The sequence below is a fragment of the Thermobia domestica genome, chromosome 9 (assembly GCF_964235325.1).
Source record: "Thermobia domestica chromosome 9, izTheDome1.hap1.1, whole genome shotgun sequence".
In the NCBI taxonomy this organism is placed as follows: domain Eukaryota; kingdom Metazoa; phylum Arthropoda; class Insecta; order Zygentoma; family Lepismatidae; genus Thermobia; species Thermobia domestica.
The window spans coordinates 219898248-219925959 of NC_137462.1; the positions used below are offsets into that span (position 1 = coordinate 219898248).

The following is a 27712-nucleotide window of genomic DNA, read 5'->3' on the forward strand; positions in this document are numbered from 1 at the left end:
GCAAGCGCAGAATACTAGGGCATGCTCCTTCGCACTCTTAATTTCATAGTGTTGCTAGCCCAGCGTAACAATTATGTGACATGCGCCACGCCAATAGGGAAACAAATCCTAATTTTCTTTACTTTTCTCATATTATAAGTTTTACATTTTTCAGGCTCGAAAAGATTGTGTTCTAAAGTTTTGTCATCGCTGTGGACCCCTGGACGATACAATGTGGAATGACTCACGTACGAATTACCACATTTTAAAATCATAACAACTAAACGTTATTTCACTGCTAATGATTTAACACTACAAACGATATTGCACCTTCAAAAAGCAAAATATCCACTATAAAAATTTAAAATGAAAAAGTATGATTTTCTATAAAAAGGAGCAATCAGTATAATCACACATATCCACCGAAGGAAATTAGTCTATTTTTATTTAAAATCAGTACTATATAAGAGCTTTACTATACCTTGTGAACACATCGAACTCGAAGTTTGAAATATAGTCATTGCAAGTGAGGTCAATGGTGGATTTCAATGCCATGGCTTCAAGACCGGAACTAATGGGATGTACCTCATTTAACACTTGCCTAAATATTTTCCATGGCACAAGGGTGCTGAAACAAAAAGCAAAATTTTCACTGTCTTGTAAGTACAGTACTTATTCTTACATTCAATTGCAGTATACCTTAAATATAAAATCCAATCTATTATTGCTGTTTCTGTTAAATTTACACACTTGAAGGGAGTTTTTATGATTTCACGAAACAGAAAAATGATTTAAAAGTGTCAAGAAAAAAAAGGAAATTTTGCTTACTGGCACAGAATACGACTTAAGAGACACAGCATTACCGTCAGCTGAAGCATTCCTTGGTTTCAGACTTTCTACAGGTAATAGTGTGTAATGCGATTGCTGAGTGGCACTCAATTGCATCTATAATCTTAGCTAAAAATCTATGATGGATATTACTGTATAACAAGAACAACAGAAGTTTTTGAACTGTGCTAGTAATTCGTTAAAATCTATACAATGTATGACTAACGGGAGGGCCACGAGAATTGAACGAAGTACAGTGAAACTATTTAATCCGTTAATAATAGTAACTAAATTAAACGACATTCCAAAAACTTAAGTGAATACGGGTTCGGAAAAAAATAGCCGTTAAAACTGAAGAAAATTTGCTTGTTTTGCTGAAAAACCGGAAGTGGGACGCGGTAATTCGCAATGTCGCAACAACCAACCTACAAACGAAATTCAGAAATTCAAAGAATGCAACATAAACAAAATTCATATCTCAATGTTTTACCCTTGTGGAGTCTTTTGGGACCCCAGACATGTTTATCATGATGTATCTTTTAAACAAGTGACATTGTAATTCAGTCTTTTCTTGGATTCTATCTCGAGTGTATGCTAAAGATGCCTACTAAAAATTTCAGTTGTCTGTTTGATGGTTCTGCGTAAAGAACATGATTTAAATGGGATTCTAGAAGACCCCATGGTCATTCTTGTGTAAGAATGTTCTTCGTAGTACACAAGGGTTAAATTATTTTAAAGTTAATTCAAATTTGTATCAGCATATACAGAACAGTTGTGTTCCAGGGGCAATCCAACAACGGGTGTCTGACCTATCTGTTTTCAATGTCTCACGTACGAACACTGCGAAATAACAAACGAGAATTAAAGATAATCAGATTAAACTGACGTATTTCGGAGGATGTTCTCGTTCACACTCTATGTTCAAAATCCTTCTTCGGCATTCGAACAGAAAAGCAACATTTTTTTTAAAAACCGTATACGCAATTTTTTTGGAACCCGTATCCTGGCAAGTTTTCATGTCGTTTAGTCCAGCTGGATGTAGTGTATGCACTAATTATTTCAGCCCTATTTCGTTCAACTGTCGGACCTACTTTGTACGATTAAGAGGACTTTACTATTTTTAAAACCTAATTCTGAATTATATGGAATTTTTTCAATGCGTTAACTGACAAATGAAGTAGAAATAAGAAGTATTTGTTTTCAAATGCCAAAGCTTCATATTTCAATCTGCAACTTTTCTCATACGACAACATACACTGTGATCATCTAATTAGTCTGCCACATACAGCATATTATTATTATTATTATTATTAATAATAATAATAATAATAATAATAATAATAATAATAATAATAATAATAATAAACGAAAGGGAATTTGATAGTTGATTGCAATGGGAAGCATAATACTCGAACAAATGTAGTCTAAATTGTAAACTTGATAAATATACATACGGAGGACATTCAATGATCTGAAAAGTCTGCAAGTTTATTTTCGTCATTTGCTTAATGCAAACTACACAGCATTTTACAAAACCAAAGCAAACACCTGTATGATATGTTTAAGTACTTGAAACATTTCCTGCGAATCTTAACAGTTACAGCCTTTTCTTTGTAAGCAATAACTAACTAACTAACTAACTAACTAACTAACTAAATAAATAAATAAATAAATAATAATAATAATAACGAGTTTTGACGGAATAATATTACTTTTACACTCTTTTTTGATGACACTGTTTTATGTTGCTGTTTTTATTGTTGGTTTCTTTCTTTTGTTATTTCCCTATGTAAAATGGCAAAGTTATGCTGTATCTGGGAATTTGTTCAATAAATAAATAATAATAAAATCGGTGCGCGTACTTTTCTACCACCTCATGATTTAATTAAAGGTTTAAAAACATAATATCTAAGAAACTCGATAATTGTACTGTCTTTTAGTTTGAAGTTTACACAAGACATTAGAAATATCAAAAACTTAATAAAAAGAAGGAAATAAACCTACATTCTTTCACAGCCTGAAACTTACAGATACAACCCATATATTTAAAGAGTACACGACTCTATTATATTTTGTTCCGTGGCTCATGGGATTCGTACAGGACTCACGCCCATACGACCAGTTCAATTCTTCTTAAGCTTTACTTTTGCTTTCATTGATCAGGTAAAAGAGAAAAAAGAAAAAAAAATATGCCGCCTTATGCAGAGTCGTTTTGACGTATGATTAGCGTCATACTAAAGGCCTGACTATTGCACGAAACATATGTTAGTCGAACTCTTTCGTATGACACTAATCACGCGTCAAAACGACTCTGCATAAGGCCCATGATTACTATTTTAGTTCTCATTCGACTTTCTTCAGTCTTTACTGTATTTCTGTTTCCTTTTTCTTTTCCTTTTCTTTTTATTTTCTGTCAAGTGAGGAGATGAAGTAAGATCTTACAAGCACAAAGACCGTTCTAGATTTTTCTAATATAAAACAGGAACAGGTTTACAACTGAAAACTAAATTCTCTTCCATTATAATACATGAACAGCTATGATCAATGAGATGGATTTCAGTTATTTGGTGTCTGGGAGGCAAACTGGTTTCCATCAATTTTATTTATGGAACTAAAAATAGTAAAAATTATTTTTTTCCTGGAAATAAAATACTCGTCTTCAGCTCTAAACAAAACAGAGTGCAAGTTCACAGTGTCACTATATATTATATTTCTTTCTAAAAATACAGTAATACAATACAGTAAATACACTAATAACATATACATGAATACATTTATACTTGAAAAAAGATTATGAGCAATTCTGTGGTAAATTAAGCAATGGTTTATATTAAACTAAGCTGCAATGAAAAACAATGTATTGAATTTAGTAAAAATATTATTCTTAAAGCTGAAACTTACGTTTCTTAAACAGATAAATTACAGTTCACCTTGAAATATACATCTTGAATTCGAGTGAGGTTTTTCTTACTACCACTCGGTAATTGCCGGGATAGTATCTAACATAATAGTTCCAGGCCTCTTCCTTCTTTCTCCATTTCCTTTTTCTTCCCCGATTCCCCGGACAGTTTTGTTCTCCTAGAGACGTCATTTCTTACACGTGACGCTCTTATGGGATGACGTCCATAACTGCCGAAAGCTAAGGAATCTAATTCCTAATCCTGATTTTCGACAGAGTCTGAAATATGTTAAGAACTCACAGCCTTGAGGAACTGAAATCAAGTTTCACGACCCGTGGTTATACTCTAGCAAGCCCGTAAAAATTGTCATGTAGAGATACTGCTGAGCCCAAACAATGATTTGTTAAATCTTTCTGCGTATTGTGTGTTCAAACCTTTCAAGTATTGGAAGACGAATAAACATAAAATTATGTTTGAGATAGTCAAGATAGATTAAGAAATGTTACACCGGGAATGAAACCCGTGAACATTCGAGTTCGAACAGTGGATATCAGGCACGTTCTTAGGAATTTATTTCATGAGAAGGAGCGAGTTCAAAGCTTTTCAATGTGAGGAAATTCAATGTGAGGATTAATTATATCAAAATCTGTGAAAATCACCCCTAAAATTACACTAATTTTACAGAGAAGTTGGGATTTCCGGAGGCAGGACTCCGAGGTCCTATCTCCTGCGTATGTCCCTGCTGGACATTATGAATGCTATAAAATGCTGTAGACCTCATATTTCGGATACTTTCGGGTTATGGGGTTTGTCCCGATCGTTAAGGTTGTTTGGGTCATTGGGTTTGTCTGGTGACACCAAATCTGTAAAGCACGACCCAGACGCAGGTGACAAGATAAAAATCATAACCAAAGTGACCCAAGTTACAAGTAACCAAAATGATCCAAGTTACAACAATAACAAGTAACTCAGCAAGAAATAATAGTGTATGATGTGAGTAGCAAAGAAACTTTTGCAAGATGAACAATTTAATCATGATATTGTATATAATCAGTTTATTTTTTTTCTTTTATCAGAATAACTTTTAAGTTAGGTGCTAATGGTAAATTATTATTTTCAGTACTGCAAGGGAGTTGAAGAAAATAATCAATTAAATCTCAGAATGTTGAGAAAAAGGTCTGGGAAAAGGTTTTAAAAACGCATGTAAAAAGTCTGGTGCCAGTGTTGTGTAAGCCATTGACAAAATAATGACTAGAAAGGAAAGAAAATCTCTTGAGAAATGAAACTGCACACGGTTTCAGTATTCACGCTTAAATTGCTACTAGTGTGATATATTACATGTATCGCACGATAAATCTTACAGAAACAAATCACAGCTTGACTGCTGATAATATGGAAAATGTTATGTATTGTTCGCCACATTAAACAACTCTTTTCTTTATATCAATAAACAACTTATACATACAGGACAGAACTAATACATTTAATCTACATCTATAATACACAAATGAAAAAGACGTTGTCTATCATAACGGAAAACGGCTGAACCGTTTGAAGTGATTTTTTTTTTAAACAAAGTTAATATCTAACCTCAAAATTAATTGTGGTCACTTCATTTTTATTCAAGAAATTCTAAGAAAGGTGCAGGGGCTCAAAATATTTGCTAACAATAGAGAAGCTCATGCTATGGAGATGAAATTTGATATATGCTCCTTATTAAAAACGATTGAGCACGTGTCTAAGCGTGTTTAGAAATACAGTTCTTAAGGGAGAAGGGAGCAAATTTCGATAACTTTTTACCAATATTTAATAATGTATCAAGGTTCTATGTCTTGTCATCACAGCACACTGGGTGAACCGTTTGAAATAATTTCTTTCTAACACAGTGTACTTAGCATTTGGCTCCAGTTGGATTTTTGTTATATTATAGTCATTATTGAGGGTGATCGGTAAAAAGTTTACAGAAAAAGGGAAAGAGAAGTATGTGTATTTACTGGTCTAGAAAAGGCTTTTGATCGCGTGAATTGGGAATTGTCAATGGAAGTTCTGAAGAAGGTTGAGTTGGAATGGAAAGATCGAAGACTCATAAGAAACTTGCATATGAATCAATAAGTATGTATTAGAATAGGGCAGGAAATGACAGAGACGAGTGCAACTGGAAGGAGTCTGACAGGGACGCTGTCTCTTGCAAACAATATTTAACATCTATTAAGAAGAGATAGTGAAAAAGGGCCTACATAATGAACACGGCATTTCAGTAGGAGGTAGAATAATTAGGTGTATACGGTTTGCTGATAATATGGCTTGTTGCTTGTTGCGGAATCTGTAGAGAAAATGAATAAGATGTTAGAAAGACAAAAGCCATGGTGATTGGAACGAAGCAGTCGGTGTCAAATATAGGAGGGGAGACAATAGAACAGGTGTATAGTTTTCGATAACCGTGTAGTATTATTAGTGACAATATGAAGTGTGATGGTGAAATAAAAGCAAGGATAGGAATGGCGAAAGGAAGGTAGGTCTATTTTGTGGGACCTTAAATGAAAAGTTAAGAAAAAGACTCATAAAATACTTCGTGTGGAGTATCGTACTGTATGGGACAGAAACATGGACATTACGAAAAAATTATGAAAAACGACTGGAAGCTTTCAAATTGTGGGTGTGCAGAAGAATAGAGAGAAGTAGTTGGGTAGAGCGGAAACGAATGAGAGGGTGTTAAAAATGGTCGGAGAGAAAAGATCAATTTTAGATATTCTTAAGAAGAGGAAAATAAACTGGTTGGGACATTGGCTAAGAAGGAACTGTATCATGGAGGACGTGCTAGAGGGTATGATAGCAAGAAAGAAAGGGAGAGGGCGAAGGAGACTACAATTAATGATATATATCAAAACAGAAAAATCGTACGTGAACACGAAGAGGTTAGCGGAAGACTGTGGAACATGGAAACTTCTCAGCTGCGGCAGTGATCTGCCAATAATGGCAAAATACCTATGATGATGATAGTCATTAACATGTGTAGCAAAAGGGATAAAGTAGTTTAAAAGATTTACCAAAAACAGAGTATTTTACCAGCCCTTTATGTTGGAGAAGTAAAAATTGATATAAAATAAAAACCATATTTAAAAAAACGTGAGCACATACTCAATTGTCTTTAAAAAAATCGCTAGGGGAAGTTCCAAACATTTGCTCAATATATACGTGGTGACATCAAGGTTGCCTGTCTGATCATCACGGGAAAATGGGTGAACCGTTTGGAATGAATTTTTGAACATATATAGTACTTACTAGCGAATGGTCAGCTGTCGCCCTCTGGGAATCTCGCAAAACCTGAACACGTTTTAGAGGCTGGTCAACTAAGCCTAAATATACAATTGCAGTCGGAAGTGCAAACAGGGAGAAAAATAATGAGGACTTTAAGATTACCATTGATCATTGAGAAACAATTTTATGCGCGCGACAGGGTTTGAACACGTGAAAAATCTGATATTCTTCATTCAAACCATTCGCTATTTCTTACACATACCTAAACTGCTCAGATGTGCTGTAATTGTTGCTGACCGATTAAGATCTGTTAAAATCTGTTTCTCATGAAGTTCTCTCTAGACTTTCAGTGCTAAACTTAAATCGAAACCTCCACAACTTCCCCAGTTGCACTTCTCCCTGAAGTTTTGTACTTTAGATATAGATGGTCATCCTCAACACAGTGTCCTAGCTTGCCAACGGATGCCAGCTGTCCATTTCCTAGTTAGCTCGAGCCGAGTTTTTATCATGTTACTTACATTACAAAGCATACCTAAGCGACAGAAGAATTAAAAATTTACACCAAAATAAATTTATCTCACGAACCTCTCATCGTAAGATTAAACTCGGCATATAAACTACTTACTAAAAATGAGTGATCACGCATCCTACTGTTTTAGAAAATTTCGCCTCTAGGGGAGAAAGGGGGCAATTGCTACAATATTTTAATTTTCCATTTTGTATTCATAAGATGGCTAAAGCGAGGAAACATTTTAACTGTGTAAAATGAATCTTAAACATAGTTGGTATCTGAAGTGAATTAATTGGCTTTTATCATTTCACTTTGATTGAAATCCGTAACCTATTGGAGTGAGGAGTTTGAATATTTAATATTATTTCCAGACTGCTTCTCATGCGAGAAACGGAAATTTCAACTAGCCTTGTGTCTGGCTTTAAACATTCACCATATCAATACTTTCCAAGGAAATGTTTATTTTATTTTCCATTTTTCGAGCCTATATTAAGAAGCTACAGGGTGTTCAATACATAATGCAACCCGGAGTTTGGGATAGTAGAACTTTTGAAACTGAAGAGATACACAAATAATGGTTATACCAAAATGAACTTTGTTCATGCATATATTTTTAAACTAGGAAGCAATGATTGAAGTACACTAGGAACCACACAGTGTTACCAGATGTAACCGAAGGTGTAAATAAATTTTTCTTTGCAAAATATGTAAATTGACTCATAACTCATACGCATGGATATCCTGTCGTTAATTTTCAGTTTGTTTTGTTGGAGTAGCTTGGAAACTATAGAGAAGAAAAAAAGAATTTTTCATTTCCACCGATAACTAATTGGATGAGGCCTCTGTAAGAAGGAACTAGGGAAATCGTAGTTTTCATCAATTAACACTCTGAATTGGCAACATTGCTTATGTTTCACTGCATCAAAAGGTGTGTTAAGAATCTGTCTACATTATGCAATTCCTGAAAACAATGAAAAAGAAACTTTAAAATTATCATGATAAAACTTTTACTTACATGCACCCGGCAACACTGCTACTATCACGAAACGAAAAAAAAATGAAATGTTTGAGTTTTACGTCCCACAGTTATGCCGGTTAGGTTAAAGGAGACGGTGATGATGAGTAATGAATGAAATGATGGAATGAAGAAAGTGGGAGGAAACGGGAGAACCCCGAGAAAACCCACGCACACGGTGTTTGTCCACCACAAAGCTCACTTGGCGGGAGCATGGTTTGAACCCGAGACCCCTAGCACCGGAGAAGAACGCTCTACCACTGAGCCACCGCGGCCCCGCTATCACGAAACGAGTTATCAGCTCTACAGCAATACTGGAAGTGACCCCTGTTTTGATTCAAACACTGGTTCACACGTTTCACCATCTTGGCAGCAACTTTACGAAGGGTAGAAGTGTTAATGTCCGTTCCCAAGTCATGTATAGTTCAAGAATTGTTCTCGTATATCTCTTGCTTTCAGTAGCCGCATAGAAATGAATAGCAGTGTTGCCGGGTGCATGTAAGTAAAAGATTTATCATGATAATTTTAAAGTTTCTTTTTTATTATTTTCAGGAATTGCATGATGTACACAGATCCTTAACACGTCTTTTGATGCACTGAAACATCAACAAAGTTGCCAATTTAGAGTCTTAATTGATGAAAACTACAGAGGCCTTATCCGATGTTATCGGTAGAAATGAAAAAATATTTTTTTCTTCTCCATAGTTTACAAGTTACTCCAACTAAACAAACTGAAAATTAACGACAGAACATCCATATGTATGAGTTATGAGTCAATTTACATGTTTATATATATATATATATATATATATATATATATATATATGAAAACTTGTAAACATAGGATGGATTTTATTCCCTCTTACTCCCATATACCTGAAGGATTCAACATCAAACAAGGTTATTTTAAAAGACTGGAGGAAAGAATGTACCAAGATTCATTAAAATCGAATAAGTTTTACGAGTTATTGTAAACAGGCAGACAGCCTGACACAGACATTATTGCTGGGTAATTCAAACGACAAACTCCTACGTTCGTTTCAATCAAGTGCATATTTGGTTTCAGATGTGAGCTTATTTCTATATTTTTTAATCGTAAAAAAATTTAAACATCCTTACTTTTGATTTGGAATCATACTTTGTTGCCTTATATTATTCTTAGGGGGGGAAACACGATGAAACCAGATCTAAAACTATAATACTACATTTTATAGCTATTCCTTCGACAAAAAGAAAACACTTGAAAGTTCGAAGATGGACACGTTGATTGGTACGTAACAACGACACCCATCTCCCAAATGTTCACATGCTGCACTTCTGCGATACACTCCAGACATTCAAGTGATTTTTAGATTTTTACTGTGGCTTTTCTGTTCAGTTCTAACAGCTTTTCCTGATTGTTACGCTATTTGTGTTATCTGTTGTGTAGACTGCATTTACTAATATATTTTGCTACTTTACTAAAATTCACAGCTTTAAAAGTTTTATTAATAAAGTCAATTAAATGATTGAGTGACGTGATTTTCTCATACCTTCCATTGCTACAAGGAGCAAAAGATACTATCCCCAAAAAACATCCCAATGTTACTCATCATTGAAGTCTGGAAGAAATTTTAGTTACAGGTAAGCATCCATAACAGGATAACTACTATATATTCCAATCAATTACATCCAGTTTGGACACACATTTAGATTCAAGGCTTACAAGATAGGTATTTTTTATTAGAGGATGTGCTCCGAATCACCCTTTACACATGTATTGGTCCATCAGAAATGACTAGGTACGACGTGATGCTTTATATATATATTTGTGCGGAAATATAATTTCGTTAGCGTCAAAATTCCGTGCATAGTCGAAAACACGTTCAAATATAACGACTGATAAGATACTATGAGTGCATCATTGTAATTTCTCGACTCTATACCATCACTAGGTGATATCGACCCAAATCCGGTCTCGTGCATCCCACGCTTCCTTCCCTTTGAATCTATAACATGATGCGATACAGTACTGTTGGAGTACAAAAGGAATCTAAAATGAAACAGTTCCAAACCCTAGATAGACGATTCACATCTGATTCCATCGTGTATGATTAGCAAGAATAACGTTATTCCCTATGAGTTTTTGTTATAAGTAAATATGAAATGAACTGTCTTAGTTTATTTCGAAATTATATTCTCTAGGCTAAAGGAAACTATAATAAACAAAGTTAATGTATGTTAGCAGAAGTTCAACGTCCCTTTAATGCGTTCACTTACTCTTCAAGTTCTCCCACCGGGAATCATACCCGGGACAATATGCACCAAAGACGCACGCGCTACCTAGTAGACCAGCGGGAAGGGTTCCAAGATGATAATAATGGAACGATTGGTAGTATGGGAGGAAATTGAATAGTCCCTAGAAAAACCATGGAAATGATGTTCGAAAAAAAAATTCACGTGATCTGAGTTTGAACTAGTAACTCGTACTAGATATGGATCTTGAAAATCACTAGCGGATTACGTCTAGCAGACTCTGTTGTAAAGTAACGAAAGAAAGTATTCTTCAGTTGTCAAAATTCTTTTCTTAATAACTCAGCAATAAATTAACCTATACAGTACCGATTGTGGCAAGTTATCAAATTTTAACTATCCTATGAATAACAAAAAAAAAAAAAAAAAGATTCAAATTAATCCATTTGTTCCCGATTTATTGGCAAAACAAAATTTGTCACCTGTCAAAATTTGTCACTATTGTATGTCCACACTATCTTTTTATTTTCTAATAGAAAGAACTGGAAGTCATTCAGCGCCAGAATACAGAAATGAGACCGTGTATTTCACCAATAGAAATGTTGGCAGTTGCAATAAGGTAAGTCTATTATTATTATTATTATTATTATTATTATTATTATTATTATTATTATTTAATATACTATAAAGCTTTAATAAAGTTAGACTAACTGACCTCTTCTAAATTCTAACCCATTTCCATTAGAGATAAAGAACCTTCGTTTTCTTTCACCCTTTATTTTTGACTGTGGTCGGTTTTAATAAAAGGTGAAATATCGAATTCTAAAGCCTGCGAAAAAGCCACAAAAAATCCCTCGAATTTTGAATTTATTTCCTAGCAAGACCCTGGGGAGCAGTTTTAATCATTATCGATTTTGTTTTCCTAAATTTATATTTCAATTTAGAGGCGTATTTGTTTCATAATCGTCGTTTGTGATCATTGCTAGTCGCTCCTGAGGGTAAAACTAACCCTCAAATCGGAAAAAAAAAAAGAACTTGAATTCAGCGATCCGCGTGAATGATTTTTTTTAAAAGTATTCGATCACATTCTATTAGTCACTGAGTCACAAAACGTTCCTGACCCTCTAATTCCCTCTTTTCCTTGCCAGAGGTTTGGGGGAGAAGCCCTACTGGTCACAGGCTGGTCATTAATAACAATAATAATAATAATAATAATAATAATAATAATAATAATAATAATAATAATAATAATAATAATAATAAAATGTTACTATTAGTAATATTAATTTATAGCGTTTTTCGAAAGTCTAGCATTGTGATAACCGTTTAAATTCCACATTACGCATAACCATTCTTGAAATCAACTCTCTACAACAGTTTTCCCTGGATTAACCATGTCATTATCAATAAATAAACAAAGGAAATGGATATTACGTGGAAAAGGAAATGGAAAAAGTGATCTGCACGCAATTCTGATAAAAAAAAAAGAAAGGAAGTAATAATAATGACCTTTTCCATATGCTTAGATTCACAGTGTTTCAAGCTATGAAAATTACGCTTAAATTAATTTTCAGAAATGAATAATATCTACTGTACATATCTGTGACAGTGCAGACAGGTTAATAATGTAGTTCATGGATACATTACTATACATAAAAACATTTATTTTAAGATTTGCCGCTTTTCTTTTTAAGAACTTTACTAAAGAATGGAATACACAACAACCTAAATCATTACTCTGAACTTCAAATTTCTATAACATTCATTCAACAGACTGTGGAAACTCAAAATACAGTAATGTAATACAATTTAAATGCATAGAAGAGAGAGAGAGAGAGAGAACAAAAATAAAAGGGAAGTAGAAAATAATCAACGGAAATTGGTTATCTAAATTTCCTATATTCTATTTGATAATAGTTCTTTAGAGGGAAATCAGTACTTTCCAGATTTTCCACATTTTATTTGACGAAAATTATTTAAAGAGAAATCTGTACTCTCCAGATTTCCCATATTTTATAATTTATTTAATAAAGGGAATTAGCTACTCCAAAACAGAGACTGTAAAAAGGAATAAGCTGTTCCGAAGTTGTTTGAAGGACAATATAATAATAATAATAATAATAATAATAATAATAATAATAATAATAATAATATACAATTGTAATACAAAATGGAAACAAAGCTCCAAGACAAGAAACGAAACAAGTATACACAGCGCATTGTCACTCGCTCGCACTCCACCTAAACCACTGGCCGGCCGGCATTGCAGGCCGCGTGTGCGTCCAATCATAAAATATCGTCCCTGACAAAACCGGTTCCAGCGATATCGCCGGCATTGTCGGGAGCTTCTCTGCTGCATTGCTGTCGTCGGAAGATCGGCCGATAATGTCGATGTGTATGCAAGCTACAATTGAGTACGTACATTGAAGCCTATTCCATTGCCGACATTATCGGCGCTTCCATCGAAGATGGTACGTTCCCTAACTTTGACCTGATTTGTTTCGCTGTTCCGCATGTTCGAGTGCATTGAAACTCATAGTGCTTGTAGAGCTTAACCTTTTCAGGACGGGCAGGGATTTCAAGAAAATCGTAGACCTTTACTTTGGCGGCCCTAGCACCCCTCCTAATTCTTCCATGGGTATGAATTATACCTTGTTGGAAAGCTTATGAAACAAAGATTCTAGTAAGATAACCTTTGGGGCTACAGTACCCAACCCGTAGAAGAAGAAGAAAGAAAGAAAGAGAAAAAGTGAAAAAATATTTTTTTCGAAATTTGTGAGTCTGGCAACACTGTTTCTAGTCGTACGCTAGAAAAAATATTCTGACCTGTAGGCCAGACATTGGTAATAATTATACTAAAAAACGAAGGGCAAAGGTACAATAGCTAGGTAAAAAAAAATCGGAAGATAGAATCTAGGTGAATCATCCTGTTCCTATTTTCCCGAGAAATTTTCGTCTACCCTTACGTTGGCAGGCTTGGCGCCGCCCCTAAATGTCACACATAAACAAACCATACCTCGTTGGAAACCTTATAGAACAGACATTTCAGCAAAGTAACTTTTATGTCTATCGGACCAAATTAGTAAAAGAAGAAGAAGAAAATCATTTTTTTTAAAAATACAATTCTTCAGATTTTGTCAGACTCTGGCAACGCTGTTATATACCGTACGCAAGCAAAAAAAAAAAAAAATCTCAGATTTACGCCAGACTTTTGAGACAATGATATCAAAAAATGAAGGGTTTAGATTCAATAGGAATGGAGGGAAAAATTCTGAACACCGAGCCTACGTGAATCATCCTGTATTTTTTCGATAGATTGTGGTATACGCTAACATTGGCAAGTCTGGTGATGCCCCTAATTGTCACAAGCATATCAGCTATACCTCGTTGGAAACCTTATGAGACATCCATTTCAACAGGGTAACTTTCCTGTCTCTCGGACTAAACTAGTAAAAGAAGAAGAAGACGAAAGTCAAAATTTTTGCGAAAAAAATCTATTTTTTCCAAATTTGTCCGACTATGGCAACACTGGTATTAGTCGTACGCAAGGAAAAAAATTCTTACATTTACGCCAGACATTGGGAACAATGATATAAAAAATGAAGGATTTAGGTACAATAGGAATGGAGGAAAAAATTCGGAACCCCGAACCTACGTGAATCATCCTGTATTTTGTTCGAGAGATTGTGGTATACGCTAACATTGGCAGGCTTTGCCACGCTCCTAATTGCCACAAACATACCAGCTGTACCTCGTTGAAAAGTTTATGGAACAAACATTCCAACAAGGTACTTTCGTGTCTGTCGGGCCAAAGTAGTAAAATAAAAAGAAGACAAAAATGAAAATTTTGGGTGGAAAATAAAGTTTTTAGAAATTTGTCGGACTATGGCAACACTGTTGTTTGTCGTATGCAAGAAAAATAATTCTCACATTTACCCCCGTTATTGTGAACAATTGTGCAAAAAAAAAAAAAAAAACCGTGTAAGTGCAGTAGGAATGCAGAAAAATTCTCTTACTAACGGCAGAGAATAAACTCGCATTGGTTCACCTAACATTGTTCGTCGCAAGATCATTGGTTTTCTTTCCTTTTGCTTCGGCAGGAAGATTTTTTTCTAAAACTAAATAACTTGTCAAAGGAGGGAGTTGAAAGAAATGCATATTTACGACTCTTAGTTCAACTGATAGCTACAGCTAACTTTGACCAGGCTAAAAATTGAACGGTGCGTTCTGAGGTGATAACTGTTTTCCTTTCGCTCGCTCTCTCTCTCTCTCTCTCTCTCTCTGTGTGTGTGTGTGTGTGTGTGTGTGTGTGTGTCTCTGTCTGTTCAATAAGTTACCTTGTAGGAATGTCTGTTCTATAAGCTTTCCAACGAGGTATAGCTGGTATGTTTTTGACAATTAAGAGCGTGGCCAAGTCTGCCAATGTTAGCTTATACCACAATCTCTAGAAAACATACAGGATGATTCACGTAGGCTCGGCATTCCGAATTATTTTCTTCACTCCTATTCCACCTAAACCCTTCATTTTTCTACATCGTTGGTTCCAATGTCTGGCAAATTGTGAGAATTATTTTCCTTGCGTACGACAAATAACAGTGTTGCCATAGTCCGACAAATTTCGAAAAATTTTAATTTCCCCCCCAAAATTTTGACTTTCGTCTTATTCTACTTTTACTGGTTTGGCCCGAGACACACAAAAGTTACCTTGTTGGAATGTTTGTCCCATAAGCTGTCCAACGAGGTATAGCTGATATGCTTGTGACAATTAGGAGCGTGGTCAAGCCTGCCGATATTAGCGTATACCACAATCTCTCGAGCAAAATACAGGATGATTCACGTAGGTTCGAGGTTCCGAATTTTTTTCTTCACTCCTATTGCACCTACACCATTCATTTTTTTATATCGTTGTTCCCAATGTCTGGCGTAAATGTGAGATTCTTTTTCCTTGCGTACGAAAAATAACAGCGTGGCCATAGTTCGACAAATTTCGAAAAATTTGATTTTCCACCCAAAATTTTGATTTCGTCTTCTTCTTTTACTGGTTTGGCCCGAGACACACAAAAGTTACATTGTTGGAATGGCTGATCTATAAGGTTTTCAACGAGGTATGGTTTGTGTGTCTGTGATAATTAGGAATATCGCTAGGGCTGTCAACGTTAGAGCACATTACAGTGGATATTGAATAATATACAGGATGTGTCACGTAGGTGTGGGGTTCCGAATTTCTTTCTCCATTCGTATTGAACCGACGGGTTTAACTTTTGTGTATCATTGTCCCAAATATCTGTCGTAAATGTGAGATTTTTTTTCTTGCGTACGATGAATAACAATGTTGCCAGAGTTCCTCAAATTTGAAATATTTTTTTTGTCTTTATAAGAAAATATACAATAAGAAAAAGGGTAAATTCAATACCCCTCCTATTCACCCCTCTTAAGCCCAAAAGTCATGGACTGGGTATGGCTAGTAAGTATGTTCATTTGTCTCTATGGAGGACATTTTTTATCCTTGTAGCTCCATCAGGGGGGGTACCTCCCCCCAAATTCTGAAGGGAGAGAGGGAAAGCTATAAACACCCAACTTTGCCCCCTCCTGCTTCACGACGGGACCCACTACATGAATGAGATACACAGGATTAAAAAGTTCCATCCTTTCTGAAGAGATACATACCAATGGAGCTAGAGAGGTTTGAATTGCTGGCTCAAGGGTTGAGCCGTTCGTCCTGAAAAGGTTAATGTGTATCTCATTTCTATTAAACCTCAACAGAGCGCGCATCCTCTTTTGGACAATATACACAAAATATGTCAAAAACGTGCGCGCCTTATGGGCATTTCAATTGTATTGTTGACCCATTTTTAGTCATGTCCCCGCTGAGCTATGGCTACCATTGTTCATATGTGAAGGGCTTAGACCACGACCTCTTCCCACACCAAATTGTATACATGCGACGTAAATGGGAAAATTGGTCACGTTTGGAACAGTTCCTTTGTTGTTTCTGTTGAAAATTATGAGGAATGGTATACCCACCGCCTCCTCGATTCACTTACCTGCCTGTTCATTCTTTTCAAAAACCATTGCCTCGCGCGTGAACGCTTGTTTTCTAATTTGGACGCTAGAGTGCAGCACGTACTGTCCATTTTTGCGAGTAAATCTTTATGGTTTGCATAGGAATGGCCACACTTTTCCAATAGTTTAGAAAAGAAAATGGTCTTATATTGTTGGGTATCATTCTGCAAAGCAAGAAAAGGCAAGTTGGAATACAATGGAGTATTATTTCATGAAATACTATCTGATAATGAACTATGTAAGAAAATTAATAGGGGTCGGGTATAAATGAGGGATACTAGATTTTCCGTTTTTTCCTCAAGCATTTGGCAGTTGCATATACGAAACTCTCTAAGTCAATAAACTAACTGTATACTCAACATTTGATGAGTTCAACAATGGGGTATATTGACGAGGAGTTATAAAATGAAAAAGATCTCCAGTATTAGACTTCCAAACTATACTATGTATAAGTATTGGCAGTCTTATAGAACGGCTATGTCCTTCGGTTGACAGGTATCAGAGCAAAAACGGCAAGAGCTATCGACATACAGTTTTCGGGAATCGATTCAGTGTCCCAGGAATATTTTCCATCTCCTTGGACTACCTTCTACTTAAGCCGGAAGTGGTTGAAATCGACCACTTCCGGTTTCAACAGTAAAGCTTATAACTCAAAACGGTGATAGATAGCCACAAACTGTTTTCGGAAATTGATTCATGGTCTCAGGGAAATAACCTCTGCACCCCTATAGTTTAGTAAAACTGCAAGTTGAAGAAATTCAGTACTGCGTCCAGTTTCAATGTTGATTTACATATAGCAAAACCGGTAAGAGATTTTGCGAAAGGTTTCTCAGTAATCGATTCAGTCCCAAGAATGTACTCCATGTCTTCAATGCATAGCTTGTAAGTCTACTGTAGTTTCACTGTCTGAAACGACACTCACTTGTATATTTTGGATATTGTTGCTCTCGAGACAAGATTTAAGCTACTTCATCTCAAGAAGCTGTTGCTATATCGTTAGACAGCTTTGTCATCTCGTTTCTCATAGACAGTTGCTGTTTCGTATCGTGGGCAACACTAATTTTAATAGTAAAACAATGTACAATTTGGCTTAGAGCAAAAACAATCTATATAACATGTTGTGGTGTGGTTTGCGATAGCCCAAAGTCTAGAAAGTGTATTAGAAAAGGTACAATTCTTTGTGTTCCACATTTGTATTAGTAATGACTAGTGTTGGGGTTTAAACTTCCTTATTATATATAGGATGGCCCAAAAGTAGGTATACAGTCCCGTACTGATCAACCCATTGCTTTTTATATCATTTCTTATTGCTATCCATAAGGTAGACTTAGTTTCTTTATTATTTATTCTTAATGTCTTTGTACTTATATCTTAAGCTCGGAACAGCCGAAACAAATGAACCTATAAGCTAGAATGATATACCTGATCGATGCAGGGGTGTAGGCGTATACCTACTTTTAACCATCCTGTATAATTATAGTTAATGGCACCGATTTCTCAGTAAATTTGGGAGGGGGGCATTCAGATGCAGAAGACATATATGAGGATTTTAAGACAATTTGTATTCAAATTATACCAAATATCGCTTATTCATAAGTACAATGCGGGGGGCCGGGGCCTCCGCTCCCAGGATCGGCACCCTTGCTTATAGCATCGGAGTTCCTTCACACGAGAGCTTAAAATTATATATATTCTATTTAGGCCAATATATGATTGTGCGTATTCTTTCATTTTTGTGCCTCAGCCGTAACATCAACAAATGTGTTTCTATTTGAACATTTTTTTTTTTTTTTTTGTACTTCTTCATGACTACCGCATATTATATCTACGCAAACCATTTAGATTTCTTTACATTCTTTCTATTAACATGTATTGTATACGTACAAATGTCAAACTGCAACGCTACAGGATTGACTGTCAAACGGTAGGATGCCATGGTAGGACCTGCCATCTAGTGGCGAATTCGTGATGAAACGTACACGCATTTTTTGGCTGATTGAGCAGGCAGCTAGAGGGAGCGGACGGAGGTAGAAGGCAGTGGGTATACCGCTAAATTCACAGTGTTTTTATGGTTTTTAAAAAGATATGAAATTTTACTGTCCTCTAACCAGCGATAAAAAAAAAAAAAAAAAAAAGATATAACAGTGAAACTTGAAGTACAAGAGAGACGCCTTTTATCATCCATATAACGTTCCCCTCAATAGATTTTCAGACTTACAAACTATGCTATGCGTAAATATCGGAATCTTACATATGTCTGCCTATCTATCGACACTCGACAGGTGTCAGAGTAAAAATGGTCAGATATCGACAAGTTTTCTTTCTGTTTTTCCTGAACAGATTAGGCGTCCCAAGAGGAGTTTCCATTTTCTTTTTGAAAACTCTATTCAAACCAGGACTGACTGAAAAAAAAAAAAAAAAAAAAAACATTTCATGTTTCAACGTTGATCGCTATATGAGTGATTCCATTTTAAATCGTCCAGGGTGGTCCACACGACTGTCTCAGATTTAGTTCATTTTTCTAAAATAAGAAACTACATACAAAATTATTAGACCCTACAGCCTTCCAAAATGGCCGCCCTCCTCTCGGATTGCTCGAAAAACTGAAAAACATGTCAAATTAAAACTTTTATTGTAGAGAAACGAGTGTACTTAGTAACGTAGTCGCAATAGCAGGAAGAGTATAAAGTTGTATGTTTCGTTGGAGGGCCAAAATTTGTCTATTGGCCCAATAGGAATCGCGCAATTCACTCGCAATGTTGCCAACTTTGATAAAATTTTTGCTAACTTCAAACATTTTTTTTCTGTCCTCACGAGCAATATCAACCATCTACTTCTAGCATCAAAATCTATTCCATAAGGTCTCTTGAAAATGTAAAGGACTTACGTTTCTGATTATTACATCCCACGTTATAGCATGATGAAAAGCTGAAAATTTCATTAAGACGCCATGTTTGGACGCCATTTTCTCAAAAACCCCACCTTTTAAAAATCTGAATTTTTTACATGTATTGGAGAAGTACCTAAGTATTTAATATCCGTTAACCGTTCATGCGGCTGCAGCCCCTAACATTCGCAATTAATTATTGAAATTTCGATTTTTGTACTTGCAATGTAAATATTTCCTATGAGCATTTAGGTCCTATACACAAGGCGATTTGAAAGGGAGTATGAAAATTTGAGAGATGAATCCTGACATCAAATCCAGTAGAAAAGTTCCTATAAACATGAGTCGAATTCCGCTTCGTTTTCGAGTTACAGGGTTTCCAACTCGGGACCCAAAATCGGTTCGGGACAATAGAAAATAATATATATATTTCGCGTTAAATCAGAAACTATGTGTTAAGGCTTTGATAAAGTTTAGAAAGTTGATTTGTATCAATATGATGATTTTTACGTGCGTTGCAATTCAGTTGGCAGTGTTGCCAACTTGCTGGAATTTTTATTTTATTTTTCTTTTCAAATGACACTACGTGGATTTTATTTGATATTTGGTATTCATTAATAATTGCAAACATCACACGAAGCACAATTTTCCCTCACATTACCACAGTTTTCGAAAACTTACATGTATTTCATTAAAAGGTTTTATCTCGTGCGTTATTGATAGTTTATGTGATTCGGTGTCGTGAACATCGTCCTAGTGTTCTCTGGAACCATGAAAATTGTTTTCACTGGTAACATGACATTGTAGTGCACTAGTTACAGTGTTTGTGCGAATAACAATGGGGAAGTCCTACACAGAGAAAAATCCGATCTCCGTGCACCGGTATATTGTACAAATATACGGTATCCTCTTGCTTACTATAGAAATAATTTTTTCTCAGTGTATTACAGTAAGGACCGTATTAAATGTGTTGATAATTCTAAAAGGAATAAAATAATTGTGTACAGAAAGAATTCTTGACAAACATTTTGTCTTGCGGTAAAATATATGTATTGCGTGCAGCGCGTCTACCAAAACGTAGTATGTATTAGGAGAGGATGATTATTCGTGTAAAGGGTGCTTTGAATATTTACCGTGAACAACGTGAAGTGTGTGATGTATTGGTGATCACGAAAGAAGATTTAAATATGAAATTATGCACCAGCAAGATAAAGAATTTGTTCCTCTGAATGTAGATTTGAAAACCATTAACCAAACAGTTAACATGCTAACCATGAATGTGCCCCATTAAAACGGCTGTTATCGGTGACACCTAGACTACGGTGAAAGATTCACATCTCAAAATTTTTCATACTGCCTTTCAAATCGCCTTGTGTACAAGACACAAATAATCATCCTCCCCTAATAGTACGTTTGGGCTGACACGCAGTACGCAATCCATATATTTTACCGCAAGATAAATTTTTTGTTTAGAATTCTTTCTGTGCACAATCATCTTATGGCTTTTAGCATTATCAACACATTTAATACGGTCCTTACTGTAATAGGACTTTCCCATTGTTATTCACACAAACACTTAACTAGTGCACTACAATGTCATGTTACCAGTGTAAATAATTTTCATGGTTCCAGGGAACACTAGGACGATGTTCACGACACCGAATCACATAAACTATCAATAACGCATGAGATAAAACCTTTTAATGAAATGCATGTGTTTTCGAAAACTGTGGTAATGTGAGGGAAAATTGTGCTTCGTGTGATGTTTGCAATTATTAATGAATACCAAATATCAAATAAAATCCACGTAGTGTCATTTGAAAAGAAATAATAAAAAATCTAGCAAGTTGGCAACACTGCCAACTGAATTGCAACGCACGTAAAAATCATCATATTGATACAAATCAACTTTCTAAACTTTATCAAAGCCTTAACACACAGTTTCTGATTTAACACGAAATATATATATTATTTTCTATTGTCCCGAACCGATTTTGGGTCCCGAGTTGGAAGCCCTGTAACTCGAAAACGAAGCGGAATTCGACTCATGTTTATAGGAACTTTTCTACTGGATTTGATGTCAGGATTCATCTCTCAAAATTTTCATACTCCTTTTCAAATCGCCTTGTGTATAGGATGTAAATGCCCATAGGAAATATTTACATTGCAAGTACAAAAATCGAAATTTCAATAATTAATTGCGAATGTTAGGGGCTGCAGCCGCATGAATGGTTAACGGATATTAAATGCTTAGGTACTTCTCCAAAATACGTAAAAAATTCAAATTTTTAAAAGGTGGGTTTTTTGAGAAAATGGCGTCCAAACATGGCGTCTTAATGAAATTTTCAGCTTTTCATCATGCTATAACATGGGATGTAATAATCAGAAACGTAAGTCCTTTACATTTTCAAGAGACCTTATGCAATAGATTTCGATGCTAGAAGCAGATGGTTGATATTGCTCGTGAGGACAGAAAAAAAAAATATTTGAAGTTAGGAAAAAATGTAATCAAAGTTGGCAACATTGCGAGTGAATTGCGCGATTCCTATTGGACCAATAGACAAATTTTGGCCCTCCAACGAAACATACAACTTTATACTCTTCCTGCTATTGCGATTACGTTACTAAATACACTCGTTTTTCTACAATAAAAGTTTTAATTTGACATGTTTTTTAGTTTTTCGAGCAATCCGAGAGGAGAGCGGCCATTTTGGAAGGCTGTATACCGAAGAAAAATTTTTTTCAGCAAAAAGAAAAAAATATGGGTCTAATAATTTTGTATGTAGTTTCTTATTTTAAAAAAATGAAGTAAATCTGAGACTATGATGGGGACCAATTGTGGTTTGCCTGGACGATTTGAAATGGAATTGGTCATATAACGAAAACGGTAAAAAATAATTATAGGTGGTTTTTCGAAATCGAGTAAGCATCTCAAGGAGAGATGTCATCTTCACCTGCATCTCTACTAAAGCCGAAATTGGTATACATTTACTACAATTTTCAATTTCAATATTTATTTCTATAGAGCAAAAACGGTAAGAAACAGCAACAAGCAGTCTTTTTTAATTAATTCAGCATTCCACAAATATGTTCCATCTACTTCACTAACACTTTATTCAAACCGAAATTGGTACGAGATAACGTCAAGGGACGCTTTTCAAATCGATTCAGCGTTTCATGAATATGGTGCACATCATCCGTCTATTCAAATCAGAAATGGTAGAAAATAATTTCCGGTTTCAATATTGATTGCCATAGCACAAATACGGTAACAAGATAGCGCCAAACCACTTTGGAATCGATTCAGTATCTGAAGTGATACTTTTGGTTTCAATATTGATCTCCATAGAGCAAAAAAGATAATAGAAAACGACAAGCGATTTTATGGAATCAATTTAGTGTCTGAATAATATTACAGCTATCAAGTTAACCCTCTGTTCAAACCAGAAGTTCCAAAAATCAACCATTTACGGTTTCAATGTTGATCGAAATAAAGCAAAACTGTTAAGATATAACAACAAGTGGTTTTTAAGAATTTATTCAGTCTTTTCCTCCGTTAGCCCAGTATTCAAACTGGAAGTGATTAAAAAAAGTAACGGTTTCAACATTTATCGCCAGTGAAAAAAAAATCAGTAATACATACCGACAACTTAGTTTCTTAATATATGGTTCAATATCGTAAGATTATATTTCAGTTCCTTATTTTATTCCTCTATTGCAATCAGAAGTGGTCGTGTCTACCAATTCCGTTTTTAGTATTAATCTCCTTATAGCATGAACAGTAAGAGATAGCGAGTAATGGAATTTGACATGGGTTCAACATCTGACAGCATCGACAACATCTGACAGAATTTGACATGGATTCAGCATCTGACGAACTAGTTTTATCTTTGATATGATCCTTCTATTGCAATCACAAGCTATATATGTACTACTTGCAGTTTCAGTATTGATTTCACAAAGTTTGAAAGTCCTCCATACCTTAGTTTCACACTTTGAAACTAAACCCACTTGTTCTAATATGGTACTCCTGTTAATTCTGCAATAAGACGTAATACCAAAAGCGTGCTACAAGCTATTACCGGTACACTTTCCTACACCAACGATCTACATACAAGAGACGGCAACAGAAATAGTGATGGGCACGAGCGAGTTCTAGCACGTTTTCTTTGAAACTCGACTAGACACGAAACAGACATCTTTGAGCTCGGCTCGAAAAAAATCCTCCAACTCGGCTCGAAACTCAACTCGAATTCGGATCGAGTTTCAAGTCGAGTTGAGTCAAAACGAGCCAACTCGAGCTAAGCCCTGTGTGTCTAGTTGACTGTCGGTCTCGGTCGTCGAGAAGCCTTCAGGAGTTAAGGACACAGGTCACGAGGTTCTGGGTTTGAGTTCCAGAGAAGTATTCGGGTTCGAGCAAAAAATTGTAAAAAGTTATATGGACCAGCCACATAACTGCTCGGCCCGAGTTTAAGATTGTCAACGGCTTAAGCGGTTCGGCTCACAGCTCATTCACTATCGAGCCGAGCCAACAGCTCACAAAACGGAGCTGGCTCGAACCGATGGCTCACCCGAGGCGAACCAAACCGAACTGATTCCTTACCCCAACCACGCCAGTTCGAGCTATCGGCCCAGTTGAGCTGTCTAACCAAGCCGATGTACTCGTTTCAAAGGAGCTGGCTCGAGTCAGTGGCTCATGCCAACCAAGCCGGCTCGAGCTGTTTAGTTGAACAGAGTCGAGCCGGTTGACATCACTACCCGGGTTGGGCTTCTCCTTGGGCTCAAAAATTCAACCGTGCAGGTCTCAGCCTTGATGGTATGAACTACAGTATATACTCATATTGGTGCTCGCGATATTTGAGGCTGTCTCGTTATAGAAATTTATTGTCGTCTCGTTCTGGAGACGAGACGAGCTACAATAAAAATATCCAACGAGATACGCCCCTGTCGTGAGCAACACTAAAAGTATTCCATATTACTGCTTTCGCTTTCCAGTCTAATCAGGGCATGATTTCGAAACGAGCAGAACGAGCGAGCCATTCATCAAACACGACTCGATTCGAAACTCGACCTCAAAACAGTGACTCGGCTCGGAACTCGACTCAAGAAAATTACCTTTGACTCGACTCGAAATCAACTCGAGTTTCGAGTAGAGTCGAGTTTTGGCTCGACTAGTGCTTAACCGTAAACAGAAGCCCAACACGAAACCCACATCACTAACTTTGGGAGATATAAAGGTGCTATTTTTGTTTAATGTTTGATTACAGAAGAAGCAGCGGTAAAAATGATATAATTTCAGGTCAATCTATCTTACACGCGACTTGAAAAGTTACATAAAGAAACATTCTTAAATTATATATAACTTTATTGTTTGAATTATTTTGTGTATTATTAAAGGAAAATAATGTATTTTAGGTAAATTTATTCATTTTATTTTTATGATTTTTTTTAAGTGTCATACCGGATGCCACACCGAGCATTTGCCTTGTTGCCTGATTGATCAGTTCAATCCTAGAAGTGAATAAATTGAAATCCAGTTCCAATGATTAGTTGTTACAAATCACCATTTAAAAGTGGATTAATGGCGGGAATGAATTGCCCATGCTATCATAATAAGAAATGCTTGCTACTGGAGAACAGTATCCATGTATCATATTTCAATCAAGTAAACTTTTACGTTAACCCGTTAAGGACCAAATAAGTATTTTTGAAAGCTTTCGAAATTCTATCAATTTGGATTCATACAAACCGCAGGCAGCTGGAATTTGACAGAACTTCTTAGGTTCAGTTGATGGGGAGGCATAGGGGGTCCGTCGTCTTTGAGGACAATGGGGGATTTATACGATACAATTAAATTTTTGATTAAGTCCTTTTTCAACGCTTTGCAACAATGCACATAGTTTTATAGATTTCTTTTTTTAACACAAAAAATAATTTTATACTACGAATAATAATAAAAGAACATTTATTTGAACTTATTATAGTTCTATTATTTACATATGAAATACTACTACTACTACTACTAATTATATATGGATATGGAATAAGAATCTATAGTAAGGCGCTTGCGGCAAATAAGGCCTACCTAAGTATAAATGCTTTATTACGTAAATATATATGATGCAGAAGACAAAAAAATATATACATTTTATTTGTCAACTAGCTGAGCCTTAGCTATCTATACTGCGCATCATTCACATATGAGCATGAATATCCTTGTTATTCCTCACATCTGTACATGTCCCTTTACAGACACAAGTGAAAGACGTCTTGATTTTTAAAAAAATCGGCAAGGGGTATCATAAAGGGGAGATTTTTCGATTATTTTTTCTCAATATCTCGCACCGTTTGCAAGATTTGAGCCTGCTTCCGGTTGGAGTTTTTAATTCATGAATGATCAGTGTTTTTTTTCCTTTCTTGCATGCAGTATGTAATAAGCAAATACATTTCACAACAATAAATTATAATGCTACTGATATATGGTGTTCATTGGGCAAAACACCGCAAGATTCAACTTACGAGGAAACGGTCCCAAGTGTAAACAACTGATTTGGCTGGGGTCCGGATGTGTGAGACAGGAGACCAAAATAGGATACACGTATTTTGGCGTTTGGGCCCATACGCAGAAATTTCCAAAATCATGGGAACGAAATTGGCCATACATGCTATAACTAGGAAGCGAATGACGTTACTTGTACACAACCGATTTGGCTGGGGTCCGAATATGTGTTACGGGAGACCAAAGTAGGAGAAACGTATTTTGGCGTTGGGGCACATACGAAGAAATTTCTAAAATATGGGGCCCCAAAGTGGCCTTACATGCTATAGCTAGGAAACGAATGACGTTACGGGACCCCAGCCAAATCGGTTATGTACAAGTAACGTCATTCGCTTCCTAGTTATAGCATGTAGGGACACTTTGGGGCCCCGTATTTCGGAAATTTCTGCGTATGGGCCCAAACGACAAAATACGTGTCTCTTACTTTGGTGGTCTGTAAAACATATCCGGACCCCAGCCAAATTGGTTTTGTACAAGTAATGTCATTTCCTTCCTAGTTATAGCATGTAGGGCCACTTTGGGGCCCCGTATTTCGGAAATTTCTGCGTATGGGCCCAAACGCCAAAATATGTCTCCTACTTTGGTCTTCCGTAACACATATCCGGACCTCAGAAAAATTGGTTGTTTACATTTGGGACAGTTTCCTCGTTAGACTGGAAAAATGGTTATCCTTCGTTTTTCATTACAATTTGGCCATAAAATAAACGCCTGAGAGATATGCAACCCTTGTGAACAATTATATGGTGTTGGAATGCATAATGCGTAGGATATGATGCTTTACTTTTTTAAAAATTTCAACACTTCCAGTGTAACCGTAAACATGTAATAAAAAAATAATGGCCATTTTTTTTTTTTTTAAATATTCAGTTAGAACTGGACAATCTACGCAAAATTTGCAATCGATCAGTTAAAACGTCATCTTTCTAGAGCCTGTAGTTTCCGAGATCTCACTGTCGAAAGGATTTGCCACAAACATATAGTTTAAAAAACTCCAGATATGACAGCATAATTCATTTGCATTTATTTCGGAGAAGGCTTATTAAAAGGCAAAGGCTTTGAACAATAATTTAAAAGGATAAACTTTGTGAAAAAGATCTCTTTAAGTAATTTATTTAAAGTACACCTTTTTAAAATATTTGTCTTTATTATAAACGTGAAATCACAAATAACCGTAAATCAAAGGTTTGAAAGCTAAAGTTATAAGTTGGAGCTCGGCCGCTCTTAATTGCTATTGTAGCATTTTAATAGATAGATTGTAGCATTTTAATAGACAGATGTTTTATCTATCTTATGGTATATTTAACTTAAACATTGAGCTGAATGTATGAAAAAAGTTTTGAAATATACAAAATAACCTTCTTACCCGTACGGCAAGTAAATAAGGCCCCAATTAAAAAGTAAAATTTTGCAACCTGAGAGACCACTGGATCTCAAATAACATCTAAGATTTTCACAGCACTTCAAATATTAATAATAAAAG

At 35.7% G+C, this 27712-nt stretch overlaps 1 protein-coding gene across 3 annotated transcripts in view; it reads right to left on the minus strand.

Moving 5' to 3' along the window:
- Cbl (E3 ubiquitin-protein ligase CBL) overlaps nucleotides 1-27712 on the minus strand; it is a 302440-nt gene that overhangs the window by 194329 nt on the left and 80399 nt on the right. For all 3 annotated transcript variants that reach the window (XM_081725868.1, XM_081725867.1, XM_081725869.1), the window contains exon 2: nucleotides 461-607. In XM_081725868.1, coding sequence (XP_081581994.1) covers nucleotides 461-607 — 147 coding nt within the window. The remainder of the gene's footprint in view (nucleotides 1-460; nucleotides 608-27712) is intronic.